We start from the raw sequence: 17,869 nt of genomic DNA on the forward strand, positions 1-17,869 counted from the left end.
TTATAAATAAAAGTCATTGACTCATCATGTTTAAAAAAAAAAAAAAAAAAACATTTCTATTTGTGGCTCAAACGAAACATTTTGCTCTTTCTGAATAATTATTATTACCATTAATAATTTCTTCCAATTAATTGCACGATTATATTCTACTATTCACATACTTGAATAATATGACGCACCTTACTGCTTTATGACAAGATAGAAAGTATTCAGTCATAAGGCATCAGAATGGATTCATACCCGTCAAATTTCTTTTGTTACTAATAATGATTAAGTATACAATTTACTTGAAACTATACTTGTATACTTAGGCTCTGAATTAGGTATGATAGATTAAGTAGATTGTTTTTTTTTTTTTTCGTTATTGCTACATAATTTGACTGAGATTTCAAATTTCGTTAATATAAAAAAGACACTCTCGCTTGACGGTCGTGGATAAAAAAAAAAAGGGACGAAGTAAAATATATACTAAATATTTGAAACTAAAATTAAACGAAGACTTCATATATCAGATTATATATTACGATACCTACTAACTCCAATAAAATTATGGCATCGCAAAGTCGACTTGACGATCCTCTCAAATGCATAAATTATGTACAATAATTTACTGTCATATAATAATAAAGTGTTCTTTTTTTTTTCTTTCATTAAGTATAACTTATTACACAATTTCTTGAATAACAGAAAGTTATTACAGTTCACTTAAAAGATAAATCAATTATCTTTCTATTCAGATCTGGAATAATGGTTGAGTTCGAACTCAAATCTATCGAATGTTTCAATACGTAAGTTTATAAAGCTTTTTTTTTTTGTAATTATATTCTTAATATAATAATTGAATAAAATTTATTGCACTAGTGTATTAAGAAAACTGCAATAACTTTCTAATGAAATGATCAAATGCGAGTACTGCTTCTTATAAAAGATATTGTGAATATCAATAACTTATCTCTTAGGTAGTGTATACATGATGAGGATATACACCCCAAATCTTATAACAAGTAATTTTTTTCAATGTTAAGTCCGTTTAAGAATCGTACGATGATGACCCATGATCATGAGCAGGACTTGGAGGTGTCGATGGATTCGAACTATTGTTAGAAGCAATTGAATGTCTAGGACTTCCACCAGACGGGTGATCCTAAACAAATAAATTATTCAAATGTTTAGTTCCTAGAAGTTTATAAAAGAAAATAAAACAAGTACGTACTTTATCATGTAAAGATGCAATACTGCCCAGAGAGAGCGGAGTGTGCGAACGTAAATGTATAGATTCTGTATCAACTTGATCAACCGGTGTACGTGGTAGAGAAGGTGGAGTAGCAGTAGGACGTGGTGGAGCGGGACCTCTACGCGATGATGTTGAACCTATAGAAATATGTATAAAAAAAATATGAAGTAAAAATTATATATCAAGTTACTTGAAAATTTTACAAAATTTTCATTATACCGTTATGTGGTGAATAACCAGAATTTCGTGTCATGTGAGAACTTAATCGTCGTGTATCAGAAGGTGGATGCCTAGGTGGCAACGGAGCTGGTTTACTTGGTGTTTGTAAAGTAGAGCCGTATAACTGTAAAAACGAAGTAAACGATGTAAATGTATGATGTAAGATACGCTTTATGTTTTTCTATTATTATTCTTACTCGTTGTTGACTGCCATGTATATGAGCGCTACTATGGTGGGCAGAATGTTGTTGATCAGCTGTTTCAAGAGTCGTTGGTAGATCTAACAAACGCTGAATCTATATATAAAACGGATGTAGTATATTAAATGTATATTAATGAGAATGGAGTATTGCGAAGCGAATGCAAAGAGCATTAATTTGATTGCTTACCTGTATACCATTACCTGGTCCCATATGACTAATATGATTAAAATTTGTAGGAGCAGATATCATCTTCGAACGTCTATCAGTAGGACGAACAGCTCTATTTCCTTCTCTTAATGAAAATCTTCTTCTAGGTCTTGTCATCTGCCTACCGTTTGCATCTAATGGCGTCAAATTTAATAATTCTCCTGTTGGAGGACAATAATTAATCAGAAAATCACGAGTATCGTTACAATAACATTAGATTATTATTATTGATATAATTAGAGATTTACGTTGATGTAAATTGCTGAGATAAATAACGTGTGGCATATCATTGATAATGCAAGATGTTAAAGAGCCAGAGATATTTAAGGGCTGTGCTCTTTTCACATTGAGCGTTTGTAACCAATCTCCTGTTGTACAATCAAATACATCGATGTGAGTTTCGCTATATACTAATAAATATCCCTCGCAATAACCTGGAATATATTATATTATATTTATTATACAGGTTTACTATAGATTCTGCAAATAAGGACGAAAACGAAGATGCACTCACTGACTGCTGTGGGAACAGCTGGATACATTATTTCTCGATCCCTACTTTTTCTACCCTGACTGTCAACATATACTGCTAGTGTATGGAAGACCAACAAAAATTCTCCACGTGTTAATTCGATACAGCGTAATGCATCTACAGCACTATATGTTAGAAATCCTAAAAGTGTATTCTCCGGATGGACCAATGCTGAAAATATAAATTATCAAATATTAATTAAGTATTAAAAAGTATAAATAATAAATGTAAATACTTTTTTTTAAGGTCTCACATATAGGGTGATGGTCTCCTAAGATGCTGTAGATAGTAAAGCCAGAAGGATATCCAACGCAAAGACGTCCTTCAGAAAGAACTTGTAAAGTTTGTGCGTGACATGGTAACATTAATTCACGAATACGTTTATGTCTTGCTTTTGTACGTGTTATCTCATAAATGATAACTTGAGAAGAATTCTAAAATTTAAGAGACATTAGATAGACTTTAAATTATGTAAGAATTATTGTGTACAAAAAAAGAACGAAATATCTACCTGCTTTTTCATAGCAACACACAAACAGTACGTGAGTGGATTACGACGTACTACGCCCGTCGTTAGTGTTATACATCCTTTCGTTTCAGCAACTTTAATCCATTCAACCTCATCTCCATCTAATGCACGTACTGGCACCAACCTAACGTGACGTTGTTTTCCACTAAGCACTACAATAAGCTGTTCTTCGGTTACATATTCAAGGAGATATATTTTTTTACCCTCACCAACCCTTGCTATTTCTGTAAAAAACAATTATTCGATATGTTATAAGAATATTTATAATTTGTAATTAATATATTCATTCGGATTTAACTTACCGCTACGATCTAAATCTAAACAGAAGAGACCTTCCTCTGTGCCAATGACTAGACGATCTGGATCAATGATGGCTCCTGACATTACATTCTTAATAAGAGATAATGTATTATCTAATAATTCTTTCGCTCTAAAAATCTATGAAACAAAAAGAAATAAACGCTTCGTAAGAATATTGATTATCGTACATTTTTTTTAAGAAAAAAGTTACTTTGTATTATACCGTCGTATTGGGAAGATTGTTCCTTTTCAAGATTCTATGAAGCTCACTTAACGCTACTACCCATTTCGTTTTTTCACTTTCAGTGTCTGCAAGCATCAGCGTATGATTTTTCAATCCAGGTGGTTCTAATAATGATGTTGTAATCTAAACCAATGAAGATATTTTTTTTTTTAATTGAACATGCAGTTGTAATAAGAGTAAATATTCATAAAAGCTTACTCTGAATATACACGGAATATCTTTTTTTGTGGCATGTATAACATCTGAATCACGAACAGAACTAACACTAAATTCTTCGTCTCGCATATCCAGAACTTGCGATACATATACAGACGGCAAAGCATTGCGATCGGGTGAAATATCATACAGAAATAACTTAAAATCGCAGACTACCACAAATTGCCGCACCCAACCTTTTTTTACTCCTCCCATTTTTGGCACTTTAACATATCCTTCATACGCAGTACCAATTCCTCTAGTAGGATCGATACCCAGTGGACGCTTTGCTACAATAGATTAATTCAATATAAATACTGAAGTAGTAGTCAGTTTTTATAATATTCATTGACTGATTATAAGTACTTTGATCATGAGGAACGGGACACATCGGCGGAACTTTATCACAACAAGGCATATGACAAGCAAAGCCACAGACTTCGCATACAACTCCCTGTCTCGTTAAACCAACCATCAATGAAGTACAATGATTACATTTAGTGGGAGCTGAGAATGTTCTCACCAGAAATTGGTGAGATTTAGGCTTTGGTTGTAAATTAACTTGACCATGAGAAGTCGATGATTTATTTAAAAGTTCATGTGACAATGGTGATGTAGGATCCTGGAAAAAAAATATTTATATGATGTAAATCTTCGTAATGTTTTTCTATATACATATATATATATATATATATAAATATAAAATAAAAATATAGATTTGAAAATACATAGGTACTCACAATGCTAAATTCAGATAAATTACTTTTACTACTAGTAATACTTGGGGCACGGTTGTCTTCTATGTCACCTTCTACACTATCTGCACTGCCATGACGAGTACTACTTGCTGTTTCTTTCAAAAAGTGTTCCAAGTAAGACATTTGTGATGTAGGACGTTCTAAAACTGAAACAATTTTAAATTACATATATTTTATGCTGACCTGCCTGTATCATGAATCAAATAATTTTCATTGTATATAATTTATTATTTTTTATATAAAATTAATGATTATCAAATGACATTAAAAAAAAATATTTTTATATAATTACTTTGATCATTATCTAAAATTGTTACAAGAGTGTAAAAAAAATTTCTATCCAATATAATAAATATAATAAAAATTATGGACTGTTCAAATTATAAAAAGTATAAGAAATTATGTTGTAACTCATAAAGTTATTAAGTTACTTAATTTTTCATAACATCTTCCAGTGATACTTTCAATTAAACCATTCCATCACACAAGTTCTGTTAAAACAATGATTATTATGTTTATGTGACACGTTTATAGGATTACATATAATAATATGCATCGGTGAAGGTAAGGATAATAATACAGTATATCAACCAAAACCACCCGAGCAAACAGTCTAAAAAACACACAAAAAAACATACCTGTTAATGTTTATTTTAGAAAATCAAACGATTGACTAGTACTAAGAATATTCAAGCCTAATAAAATCCAACCCCGTCTAAGAACAGTGGAAGATCACTAGTGCCACTCATCATTTTGAAAATAATGACATCACACATAAAAACACATTATTCAGCTAATACATAATTTGTTAAAAAGCACAGAGCTATGCTTTGTTACTAAATAAACATTATCAAAAAAAATGAATGATAAACATATATAAGAATTAATAGCAAGACTTTAAAGAAGATATTTCCTTAAGCGCATTAAATATTATCTTCCCTTGTCCTTATAAGAAGCTAAACAATTACTTTAAGACACCTTCAGAAAACACAGCACTGTGCTATAAAATCAGCAACTCAATATGTCAATCAATCAAAATCGCGCGTCTGCTGCCACATAATTTACCGGGCGGCGGAACGATGGTAACGGCATTCTGACTGATGTACGTGTTGACGGGAACGAATCTAGTTAATAAGCGACATGTTGTGATGCGGGGAGCACGCATTACTGGTAGGGGTGATGACGGCTGGTGCACGATGATGCGTTGGGGTTTGGTGCTAACGATGTTTGACGATTTGCTTGACGTATTGCTGGATAGCACAGCTGTCACAAATACAGTTTGAAGATGAGCAACAAGAGGCCCCACACGCAGCTCGTTACGCCAATAAACAGGGGCACTTTGTAGTCTAGAAATCAGAATTGCATACCGTACCGAAGAACTAAATTACTATGCTGGACACATATATATTATCCCAGTAATAATGATCTTTAAAATTGATACTTCACATATTGATATCGAATATATATGTAAATGAACTGTACCCGATTATTTTCGCAACGTCTTTTTGAAACTTTTAACAAATATTTTATTTTATCATTCTTCCAAATAGCTCATCAATGAAATCTGATTATTATGCTTAGATGTATCAGACATCAGATAATTTTTTTACATGATATTCTTGTACAAATAAAATTATGTATAATGTACAGAATATCATGTGTAACATTCTAATGATATAGCATATTGGAACAAAGTGCGTAAGTGCCTTCTGTTTCCAAAATTAGAAATGTACTTGTATATTAAATAAATAAATAAATAAACATATATACATATCTATTCTATAGTAAAACGATCTTATGAAACGATATAAACAATAAAACACTAGAAACGTCATTTTTTTTAAATTTAAATACTATGTACACATATAATTAAACATACAATGTTAATCTATCTTTTGTATTCTACAAACTAAATATAATTACTTAAAGCTAATCAACTAATTATATTTTAATATAATATATACATATATAAAATAAATATAAGATTATTTCTCTTTAACATTATAGGATTTATACTTATATAGTATATACCTATTTACATTATAAACTCTGTGTAACTATATTAGTTCTGCTTTTTAGTAACAGCTATAGTAATGATAATGATACTGATAATAATAATAATTGTTAATACTTGTAAATTGTAATCCCCATAAATTTTTTATGTCATATATTGTTTCAAATATTATAGTAAAAATATTATTTGTAAATTTTACATTATATAAGATATAATGTTAGTGATTAATACAGACTATTAAAAAAAGAACAGTTTTTATTTTGTATATTATATTAAATATTATTAAAATCTAAATTCGGAAATTGATCTATCAATTAATTTCTAATCTATATTTAATGTTTATCGAGATTCAGTTTAAAAGTATTTTTTTATCAAATGTTGATCAAAAATGAACAATAAACAAGTACATAATTTAAACGTGGATCGATCGCTTTATTGGGAAACAATATATTATCAAATACAATTTTGAATTTTCTTTAAAATGTTATAAAAAGCATTATATATTACTTTTAAATAAATGCTATATTATAAAACTATATCAATTTATAATCACTTAATAGCTGTGCAATATAATGGAAAATTTTTAATTCTCTAAAAAGCTTTCTATGAAGAATGTAACTTATAAAGCAGAAGTTCGACTAATACATTTTTGACCACTTATCATTTTATATATTATCGTACATTATCTACGATTGTTTGCATTATCAAACAATACATATATAAATAGTATTCTATAATTTATTGTAACACATACAGCATATGTGTGTCGCGTGTAAAAAGTACATGACTGTTCTACTCATATAGAAAAAAATTATGTGCTTTTTCTGTTTCTTTTCTTTTTTTTTTTTTTTTAATATTTTTTAAATTATATATAAATGCGTCCTCAACTAAAATTCATCATTTTTATAGCTTTTTTTTTTCTTTTTCTTTTTTTTTTTTTTTAAGTCAAAGAATCGTTTGATAAAAATGTAATGATCAAAGTAAGAAGGATTTAGTCACCCTCTTAAAGTTTTTTTAAGCTGTCCAAATCTCATTCATTTTTAAATCTGGGATAATTATAACATAATAAATCTTTCAAAAAAATAAATGATTTCTCTGGGGGGCTATTTGTTGCATTAGAAATACAAAATAGAATATCATCAAGTTAATGTCTAAATGAATTATAGACAGGACAGAAACATTTATAAAATACATATGTGACATGTATGACTGCAGCTTGTATAACAATTGCAGATATAATATCTCCATAATAATTTAAATAAGAAACTTTTGTATAACTTTTATTGGTAGCATTATGAATGGAAGTGTACTTACAGCCATCGCCAGTATCAAGCCGCGTTTGTAATTCTTTAATCTGCATTTCTTTCCGCTTCATTTCGTGGGACATCGAATCGAATCTTTGTCTAAAGTCTTTTAACTCTCTGTAGATAAAATTAATAATATTTATAGATTAACGAATTATTTATACCCCAGTGCAAGAATTACGCTATAACACCAAATTATGTAATATGCAAACTTACTTTTGCACAGCAATTAATTCCGATCGAGTTTTTGTTAATTCTTCAGAAATCGCTTGTTTTGCTTGAATTTCACTCTGCAAAGAGCTCTGTAAATTTAATAGTTCCATTTTATCAAGTTTTTGTGATCTACGATTACGCCAATTCTTGTCCGCCATAGTAGAACCACCTCCTACTCCCGTTACACCGCCAGAATGTTTCAAAAATTCCAATTCCTCCGTCATTTTTGTCGCCAAAGCCTAAAATTTATGATTATATGATATATATTTTTTATAGATCATTACATATAAGATATAAACCTGTAAATATCCTCTAGCATCTTTCTCATCTGAAACCCATTGGATAATCTCAGTAATTTGAGCTTCCCATTGAGCTATAGCTTCCTTTTTGTTTCGTAATTCTTCATATTCTTCCTCTAATTGCCTTCTTTCACCTTGTATTCTATTAACACTATCAGTTACAGTGCTAAGCTCAAGCAAAAGCTTCTTATTCTCTTCGACTAGCATAATTTTTTCTCTCTCGTGTCTTCTATTCAATTCGTTTATCGTCTCCTCGCTATCCGTAATATTTTCTAATCTTGCCGCATCTAATTTCTCCTTGGTAAGTTGAACCTCTCGTTCCAACAATTCTCTTCTTGTCTCTCCTTCGTGCAATTGTTCTTGAAGACTTCTTATTTCGAGATTGAATCTACTTTGCTGCTGATTCAAATTTTCATTGTATTGAACTTCAAGTTTCTCTACCTCTGCCTTGAGTCTGTTAATTTCTTGAGTAGCTAAAGCCTGATTGGCACTCGCATCATTTCCCATAGAACGTTGTCTGATCTTTTCCGTTTCCTCTTGCATTTGTCTACAATATTCCTCGCTACGTTCTCGAAGTTTTCTCTCTTTCCTAGTTTCTGCCATTGCTTCCTCTACTCTGTTTTCCAATTCTCTACGTAATTTTTCAGCTTTCCTTATATCGTGTCTTAAACTGTCAATTTTTTGCATCACAACTTCCAATTCTTCTTCTTTGTCCCTGACTTGTCTGGATAATTTTTGTTTCTGTTGTCTTAATTCAGATAATTTATCTGTCACTTCTGTATATTCTGCCATCGCGAGTTTACGTTGCGTTAAAGCATCCTTTAATTCTTTATCTTGAAGTTTTAATTTCTCTTGTGCATCTAACTTATCTTTAATAGCTTCTTCTTTCTCAGAACGAAGAGAACGCACTAATTTTTCCAATTCACGAAGTTTAGTTAAATCGCCATTATCTAAATTACGTAGTTCACGAGGTATCTCCATAGATTTCAACTGTGACTCTAATTCTATGAAATTAATGATAGTAATAAAAAAAACGCTTCCACCTTTCTATCAAATATTTATATAATTCTAAAATAAAAATAAATTCTTTTTCTTACCACAATTCCGTTTTGTAAGAGTATTTATTTCATCTTGCAGTTTTCTCGTTGCATTGTTGGAATCAGGTGAAATACCAGGCGAGGAATGATTCGCGGCAATTTGATTTTTTAGATCCTCGATCGTTTGTGTTAATTGTAAATTTTCTTCCTCGAGCATTTGAACGTGTTTATCCTTCTGATTCAATGCAGATAGACAACCTAAATCTGAGATGCAACTGCAATATAAAAAAAAATATGAATGGTGTAGCAATTGAAAGATAATATTCAGAATTGAAAAAAAAAATTAAATTTATTTTTTACCTTCCTTGCGTAAAACTGAATCCTACAAATGGGAGGTGAAGTGCAGAAAGTGCAGAATTCGCTGCTGGAGGAACAGCATCGGAACTACGAACGTCCGTATCGTCAACATCAAAGTTCGATGTGTCAGTTGGCGAAGAAACTTCAGGAATGTAGGGTGCAGTACTGTCCCTAAGAGTGTCCCAATTCACACCATCAAACCATGGATGTTTCTATAAAATAAACACGATTTATGTATTTATGTTATAAATAGATACAATCTATTATTCAACTATAAAGTGAACAAATTAAAATCCATGTATAAATGCATATACAGACACATACACATATAGATATGTTGTACCTTAAAATCATCAATTCCATTTTGACCTAATCTAAACTCAGAACTACAAATTAATTTGCGCATCAGATCCTTGGCTTCTTCAGAAACATCATATATGTCGTCTGTAGGGAAGTCAAAACAATTCTGTAATAATAAAAGATATATATAAAAAAATTAATTCAATTAGATTTACAGAGTAGTAAAAATATATAAACTATATATTTTTATTTACCTTATGATTCATTATCTTTCCATAAGTCTCGACTAGAGATTCAGCATAAAAAGGTGTCTCTCCATAAAGCATTTCGTACATACATACTCCCAATGACCACCAATCACATTCAGGTCCATATTGTCCCTGGCCATCTTCCATTGCCTAAACGCGTATAAAATATTAACTAAAGCATGTATCCTTTTATTAAACTGTTAACACAAACATAACACAACAGACATACCCTTAATATCTCTGGTGAAATATAATCTGGTGTACCTACAGCAACATTACTTTGCACAGTACCATCCTCAAATAAACGCAAACAGGAGCCAAAATCAGCTAATCTGATATGGCCATTTGCATCCAATAAAACATTATCAGGTTTAATGTCACGGTGTACATAACGTAAGTCATGTATAGACCCAATAGCTAGCACCATCTCTGCTATGTAAAAACGAGCCATATCTTCAGGAAGACGGTCTTCAAATTTACTTAGCAGTGTTAAGAGGTCTCCACCACAATAATAATCCATGACCAAATACTAAATAAAAAACGTTTATGAAGAAATATTAATTGTTATAAAAATCAGATAGATAAGCTAATAATTACCAAATTATTGTCATCTTGAAAGGCATAATGAAGATTTGTGATCCATCTGCGATCACCATAAACTAGTACATCTCTTTCTTCTCGAAAACATGCAGTTTCAGCACGCTTTAACATTTCCCATTTATTCAAAATTTTCATTGCAAACACTTTATCAGAACCACGCATTCTTACAACACATACTTCTCCAAACGCTCCTCTACCAATGACCTTAACTATCTCAAAATCTTCACGTGCCAACTGCAGACTCTTTATACAAGTAGCTACTGGTTTTACTATAAAAAAAAAAAAAGAAAGAAAAAAGAAAAAAAATAATTATCCTTTAAACACCTAGTATAATAAATGTATCATAAAAAATGTTGAATATATAATAATTATAACATAAACATAGATACTACTTCAATATATCCTAAAATATTTATATATCCAAAAATAGTGTTTGATATATACCAAATTCAATGAAGTCTGAGACAGTCTTCTCACGTCTTAAGGAAGAATTGCAACACTCATCATACAGAACAAGCAATATATCAATAAGAGTTTCTATAGAAAAAGTATGTCCCACTTGCCCCCCTTGTACAGGACCACTAATAAAAAGAGCCTCTAATTGACGTAGCCTACCCCCTACGCCTGTAAAAATGTTCAAAACATTAAGTATATTACATATAATAAATACATTAGATAATTCATTAAATTATCATCAATCAATATACCATTAATAGCAAGACCTTTAGGCATAATATCTGGTGGAGGATGGCTATAATGATGTTGAGAAGATTCTGACATGTCTCTTTCCTGATGCAATCCCCGTTCACCACAATCTTTGGATAGTACTTCTGTCATTGTTATTATTGCTTATTAAGCCTTTGTACTGCCACATTACGCACTGACGCAACTGCTAAAATATTTTGACATTTTATTGTATCTTTCAAAATATTTTCTTTTTCAAATATGCAAGATAACAACGGATCGCATATATATAATTAGACAAATGTAGGTTAAAATTCGGCGATTTCTAAGATTAGTATAATACTGTTGTCATATCAATTACATAATTGTAACATTGTAATATTTTATATATTTCAGTATAACATAATTGACAATCGATAAATTTCATTAAAATCATAAAACTGTCAAGATTTCTGTGTATGTATTTTTTCGAACTACATGCTGAACGCACACACGTATATATATATACATATACATACATATAATATGTATATACGTACGTATATACGTATATACATACATATAATGCATATAATATATATATATGTACGTATATACATATATATATACGTGTATATATATATATACACACACAATAAGCAAAGCACACATTAAATAAGTAAATATTAAAAGATAAATAAACAGATTTATTGTCATCTTATTGAACGCATATTAAAATGTAAGATAAATATATATTATAGATTTGATATTAGCGTTTGTATGACATCATATCGTTGATAAGATCAGATAATAGAATTAGCAATGAATAATAACTTTACTATTAAATATGAAAATGCGTATGTTACCTGAAGTAAATAATCTTCCATAGGCATGTCTAAATAAGACCACTTTCACTAGTTAAAAATTAATTTTGTTTTCACTATCGTGCCGCAAACATTTGTACAACTATTTTGTTAACGTCAAATATGGAAAACTTCTCGTAATATTGTTCTTGGTTGGTTACGACGTCAGAAATCAATTCCCTTGAACGTTACGATGCGTAATGCGTATCCGTACTAACGTATCGACGCTTTACTACTTGCAAAACAATAGAGTTTTATTTAATTCCTCATCGGCCATCGTATCGAAGTAACTCATGTCGAAAATTACGTAACCCACTATAAAGATAGCCAAAAATATTTGGCTAAAACATGCAACAGAACAAATACGCGTAAATAAAAAGTGCAGGTGTAAAAATAGTGCAACGGGGTAGGGCACCGCATACGCGCTCAATGAATTCAATAAAATCACCAAGACAATTTCTCCTCGAGAGAATGTAAACTGTAAAATATAACTCCTTCAATTGTTTGACGATCGTATATTAATACAATTTATCAACACGATTTTAATCCTAATAACCATTGTCCCAATTTTCTCGGTATATAACCTCGTCGAACACTCCCGTTTCGTTAATATTTCTTACGAAAAATTCCTATCGCATGTGAGCAGACTATTTTAAGTGAAAGGCTTATATTCCTTTACCGATCCGAAATGAATCCTCGATCGGATTCAAGCATACCTGCCGTACCGACACGTTTTTACTTCTTTGAAATTAGTTCAATTGTTTATTATCTGCACCATTTGATTATCACTAAACATCTCGTATGGCCATCATCTCCAAACCCCCAACAATTTGCTTGACCCCCTGGCAGGCCTATGTAAAAAAATATATAGCATCCCTACGTCATTGAAAGTCCCCATGATCATATACTTATATAGGTGGACTACACTGTGATCCATTTTATTCTCAATATTCTAATCGTTCTACATCGAAAATATGAAAATGTAATAAATCTAACGCATGATCGTTTGATTATTGTTGACTGTTCGAAGAAAAAAAAAAAGCAGTCTCCTTTTATTACAACTCTACGTGATGATTACTTTCGAAGTATGTATACAGTCGATATATGTAAATATATATACTGATACATACCAACACATACATATTTTGGTAGCATTCACATTTTGATGTGCGTGTTACGATATCTCTCTCTGTGTGTGTCTGTGTGTGTGTGTGTGTACACTAATCGTTACAATATTCTTCTATTTTCTAAGGACTTCCAGAAGATTTATTATCATCTACCATTTCATATTCTCTCTTTCGCCATATTTGCTACAGTAAACAGTTGACGAATAAAACTTTTATATAAAAAGGATAAGGAGCGTACCATTCTACGATTTTGATTAGTCCTTCTCAAGAACCAATCGCATTCTTCATATTTTATTGACGAACGCTCTGATTGGTTAGTCCTTTTTATGTGAAGAATAGTGGATGAATTTGGACGAATGGATTTGTAAATAAATATTAATAATGTTCGATTAATAAATTTCAATGATTACTCATTTCTAATGAATGAATATTAATCTTAATGCTATAGAAAAAATAATGAAAAAATGAATTATAATATGAAAATGTCAAATCAAATGGGTAACTATTTCTATCATTTTTAGTTCCGACAAACGCAAAATGGTCGAGGCGCTGCAATCGCTGCAGAGTTGCCGATCATCCTGCATATTTATTATGAGACTTTTTAATCGGGATTAATTTTAATAAGAATAATTGTATAATAATCTCTCAATGAATATTTAATGAAGTTTACTAACGGTTTTGAAGCAATTACTGAAGCGGTTCTTTTAATCTCGCTCAGTACATTGTGGAATGTGCGACGAGGAGCTACTGTGTTACGCAGCTCCGCATGATGCCATCTCAAAATAATATTTTAAACACGAAGAATTCGTGTCTTATGCATTATCGAGTTAATATTTTACCGCTCGATATAAGATATAAAGCGTTTTATGTGGACGCTTTGTTCGCCGTATTAAATAAATACAGATTTATTATTTTTACTCGGTAGCATGTATACGTGGCAACAGAGCAAAGCTGGGCTCGAGTGCCCAGTCACTTCCTAGTCAAAAGAATTTCATCGATCACAAACAATAATATATTTATATCGTAGAACAAGTGAAATACAGTGAAAACATTAACTTCAATAACAATGATTCCAACGTGTACGTTTACTTACTTACGAAATTTTTAACGAAAGATCTTGCTATGCGCAATTATTCGCAACATAACAAGGAGCGTCGGTTTTATGCGTTACATGTGCAACCACTGTTAAAGTTGACTTCACCGCTATAATTTTTTAAATACATCTATGAATAAATACGATTTTTCACCTTTATTAACATTGGGACTATTTATTATCTGCCCGGATGTATTAAAGCAATATCTCGTATACTACTGATACACGTGAACGCATTTTAATATCTATATCTAATTATATGTATATATACAACAGTGTGTTGAACATATAAATACTTTGTTGAACTACCTATAAAAGAAGATCTTTTGGAATCTCATCTCTGTAAGTTGTTTTATTTTTTCCTTCATTATCATAACAATGTTTTCTATTATCCTTCATATTTGTCAAAGCATTAGACATGTATGTTTTATCAAAAAGATATAACATGGATATAACATAGATATAAAACTTTATAAATAGAATATGATGTATAATTTTCTTTTATTCGTTTTAACCTATCTTTTAACGGTTTTTTAATGTTTCTTTACTGTTGATAAAATAAATATGGAATGTACACATACCATATATAATTATTCATCTCCTTTCTTTCAGAACAAATATCAACAGGATTTATATGATATTTCTATGAATGATATAATCACTGAAAGCAAATGTGGAACGAATCATATTTGGCATTTATGTGGTATTCCTCTTGTTGGAAGATCATGTGCATTATGAAGATAACTTGATAAAAAGTTTATAAGAGATATAAGAGATAAAAGTAGATGTTGGAATATATTTGCTAATGGTGCTTTGGCGCTGTCTTTATTTTCCTCCTGTCAGCACAATGGAGGAACCTGCAAAAAAGAAACAACGTCTTGAGAATAGTAATGATGGAAGAGAATCATTCACTGATATACAATGTTTTCAGAATAGTTTATTAGCTCAGTGTTTATGCAACATACCAGAGAGTAGTTTGCGCAAACCATTTACCACTGCAACAGTGGAGATGGCAGATGGTAGTTTTCGTCCTATAGTATTATCCGAATGGGAACCTGATCAAACATTGGAGTTTCTAAGCGCCTTGCAGCTTCTTTTCGACTTGGCCATCAAACAGAATACAAGGGGTGTTATGTGCAGTAGAGTTGCAGATGTTTGTGATGCATTAGCACGAAATGAACATGGTATTATAGATCAAATCATTGATCTTTCAAGTACAACCAATAAGTTTATATCGTTTGTCGCAAGCAGAGTTTTGGCTTCATTTTTTATTGTAACAAAGGACAATATTGAAGTTGCTTGGTTGGAGAGACTTACTCAATCTTTAGTGAATACTCACTCTCCCAGTCAAATGGTATTCACTTTGGATATTGTGAAAAGAGTGGTAGAACATAAAGATTGCAGCATTCATCCATTGGAAGAGACAGACAGTTTAGTGCCACCGTCCAGTTGTAATACTATAACAATATCAGACACAGAAAGTTTTGATAGTACTTCGATAAAAGCTATGTGTGTTAAAGTACTAGAATCTAAATGGACTATATTAGTATCCAAATTTGATGCAATTCTTGCCTCATACACACCACAGCACGAGTCTGCTGTTGTAACATTTCTAGATTTATGGGAATCAATAATTTCTGTAAAAGCTAATTTATCGGTTATCGATACTAAGCTTTTTTATTCTCAATTAGACAATTTGGTTTTGTTGCTGAATGCCAATGTTCCAGGTATAATCTGGAGACATCTTTTAGGATTGTTTAACGAAGTATTATGTTATGGTAGTACATTAGCACTACAAGATGTCTTACCTGATGAACCTTGCTCTCTAGCACATTTAATTGTTCGTGCTGTTAAAGATTGGAGATTATTAGATTCCTTGCCTTATCGTCATGGATCTGGAAGATTTGGAGGTGGTTCTGGCGAAGGAGACAGACCGCTTCTTCAGAAAATTGTGCTCTTAGTTTTAAAAAGTGTTGCAGTGACTGTTAAGGAAACACGCAGTGATTCTAGTGATTCTTCTTTAGGCTCAGAGGCAGAAGATCTTGATGCTGACATGGCAGTTATTGAAAGAAGTATCAGAGAAGTTTTAAGACAGCTAGATCAATGTGTCAAAACATTAATGCCTTTTCATCCAGAAATGCCATTATCACAATGGGTTGTACAAATGTTTCATGATCAAGATGACTTCCTGATAGAAGGCATGGTCTGTTGCCTTGATGTAGCAGTTGGTCTTTTTTATAGAGGACCACCACAAAATGATTTAGGTCATATGCTTAGTCCAACATTAACATTTATACAATTCATACATGCTGTATCTCATGATCCAGATGTTTTATTAGACTTACTTGTTAGTAATGAAACTTGTTTTTTATTGTATTTACTAAGATTCTTGAAGTATATCAGAAGAAATTGGCCAGAATTTGTATCATGTTGTGGTAGAGAGTTGGATGATACCATGACAATATTAATAAGACTTCGATTGGCAATAGACAGATTAGTGTCTAAAGCTTTGTTTCCCTATAACATCAATCCAGTTCTCCGTTTATTAGAAAAATGTGAATCCTTTTATGAAGGTAACATAGATAATTAATCTTCAAACTGGGGAGAAATTTTTAATTGGTGAATATAGATATACGAAATTTATTTCAATTAAAAATAATATGGTACAGATAGAGAGCAAAAATTTTGGTAAAAATAAGAATTAATAAATATAATGCTTTCTTATTAAATGTGAGAAAGAAATTCTTTTAATTTATTAACTCATCCTCCCTGGTTAAGAGGTTAATCGATGACTGTATTATAATGATATAAAATGTTAAAACTTAAATATTATTAGCTTAATGTGTACAAAACTGTTAAGATATTTGCAGATTTCTTCGGTAAGAAGTAATCTGCAGCATGTAACTTGGGTGCACTTTTGGTATAAAGACAAAATGTACTGTTTATATGATAATATAAAGTTTTAGATTTGTAAAATATGATGCAACCGATCAAATTTTGTTAAATCTTGTTTCATATCATTAGTGCAGCAGCATGCATTTAACATATTACTATTTATAAAAAAAAAAAAAAATATAAACACATTATATTTTATATTAATTAATAGCTGTAAAGCACAATTGTACAGATCTTTAAATATCTTTCTAAAAAGTGACTGACTTGTAACTATTTCTCAATACAATATTATTTGTCATCTATGTTCAAACTAAGGAAAGTGTATTTTTATTTATTATCATTAGTTTAAATTGTATGCAGTCACTATCAATCTTTTATTTTATATAAAATATCTTCTCTTTATAGTTAAAATGTAGAAATCCAGTAGAATAAAGT

General features: G+C 30.9%; 2 protein-coding genes across 7 annotated transcripts; one reads left to right on the top strand and one right to left on the bottom strand.

Annotated features, from left to right (window-relative positions):
- Nucleotides 1-27: 27 nt before the first annotated feature.
- Nucleotides 28-13,164, bottom strand: LOC122636320 (serine/threonine-protein kinase Genghis Khan). 6 transcript variants are annotated; one of them, XM_043827421.1, is made up of 28 exons: nucleotides 13,036-13,164; nucleotides 12,323-12,660; nucleotides 11,501-11,685; nucleotides 11,238-11,417; nucleotides 10,791-11,062; nucleotides 10,423-10,722; nucleotides 10,200-10,343; nucleotides 9,989-10,111; nucleotides 9,649-9,857; nucleotides 9,349-9,563; nucleotides 8,252-9,255; nucleotides 7,956-8,191; nucleotides 7,750-7,856; nucleotides 5,487-5,684; nucleotides 4,404-4,567; nucleotides 4,030-4,285; nucleotides 3,667-3,953; nucleotides 3,448-3,591; nucleotides 3,227-3,362; nucleotides 2,907-3,148; nucleotides 2,649-2,829; nucleotides 2,378-2,566; nucleotides 2,112-2,297; nucleotides 1,843-2,024; nucleotides 1,651-1,749; nucleotides 1,454-1,577; nucleotides 1,214-1,371; nucleotides 28-1,144 (listed from the first exon to the last, which is right to left on the bottom strand). In XM_043827421.1, exons 3-28 carry the CDS (start codon nucleotides 11,628-11,630, stop codon nucleotides 1,031-1,033), a joined length of 5,580 nt encoding a protein of 1,859 aa, XP_043683356.1. In that variant the 5' UTR covers nucleotides 11,631-11,685; nucleotides 12,323-12,660; nucleotides 13,036-13,164; the 3' UTR covers nucleotides 28-1,030. The 6 variants fall into 6 exon arrangements, with proteins under 6 accessions (XP_043683356.1, XP_043683355.1, XP_043683357.1 ...); XM_043827420.1 differs by having other exon boundaries at nucleotides 12,999-13,142; XM_043827422.1 differs by having other exon boundaries at nucleotides 12,323-12,551; nucleotides 13,036-13,120.
- An 846-nt stretch (nucleotides 13,165-14,010) lies between these two features.
- Nucleotides 14,011-17,517, top strand: LOC122636322 (protein lines). The gene is made up of 2 exons (XM_043827426.1): nucleotides 14,011-14,881; nucleotides 15,152-17,517. The coding sequence occupies exon 2, from the start codon at nucleotides 15,345-15,347 to the stop codon at nucleotides 17,127-17,129; it is 1,785 nt and encodes a 594-aa protein (XP_043683361.1). The 5' UTR covers nucleotides 14,011-14,881; nucleotides 15,152-15,344; the 3' UTR covers nucleotides 17,130-17,517.
- Nucleotides 17,518-17,869: the final 352 nt, after the last annotated feature.

Source organism: Vespula pensylvanica, chromosome 21 (genome assembly GCF_014466175.1).
Source record: "Vespula pensylvanica isolate Volc-1 chromosome 21, ASM1446617v1, whole genome shotgun sequence".
Taxonomy (NCBI): Eukaryota; Metazoa; Arthropoda; class Insecta; order Hymenoptera; family Vespidae; genus Vespula; species Vespula pensylvanica.

Bases quoted from the DNA above. Each gene is read 5' to 3' on its own strand.
- LOC122636322 (XM_043827426.1), top strand. From the start codon at position 15,345: ATGGTGCTTTGGCGCTGTCTTTATTTTCCTCCTGTCAGCACAATGGAG.
- LOC122636320 (XM_043827421.1), bottom strand. From the start codon at position 11,630: ATGACAGAAGTACTATCCAAAGATTGTGGTGAACGGGGATTGCATCAG. The intron at 3,592-3,666 runs GTAAGCTTTTAT...TCATTGGTTTAG, and splicing joins ATATTCCGTGTATATTCAGA to ATTACAACATCATTATTAGA. The intron at 1,750-1,842 runs GTAAGCAATCAA...TTTTATATATAG, and splicing joins GACCAGGTAATGGTATACAG to ATTCAGCGTTTGTTAGATCT.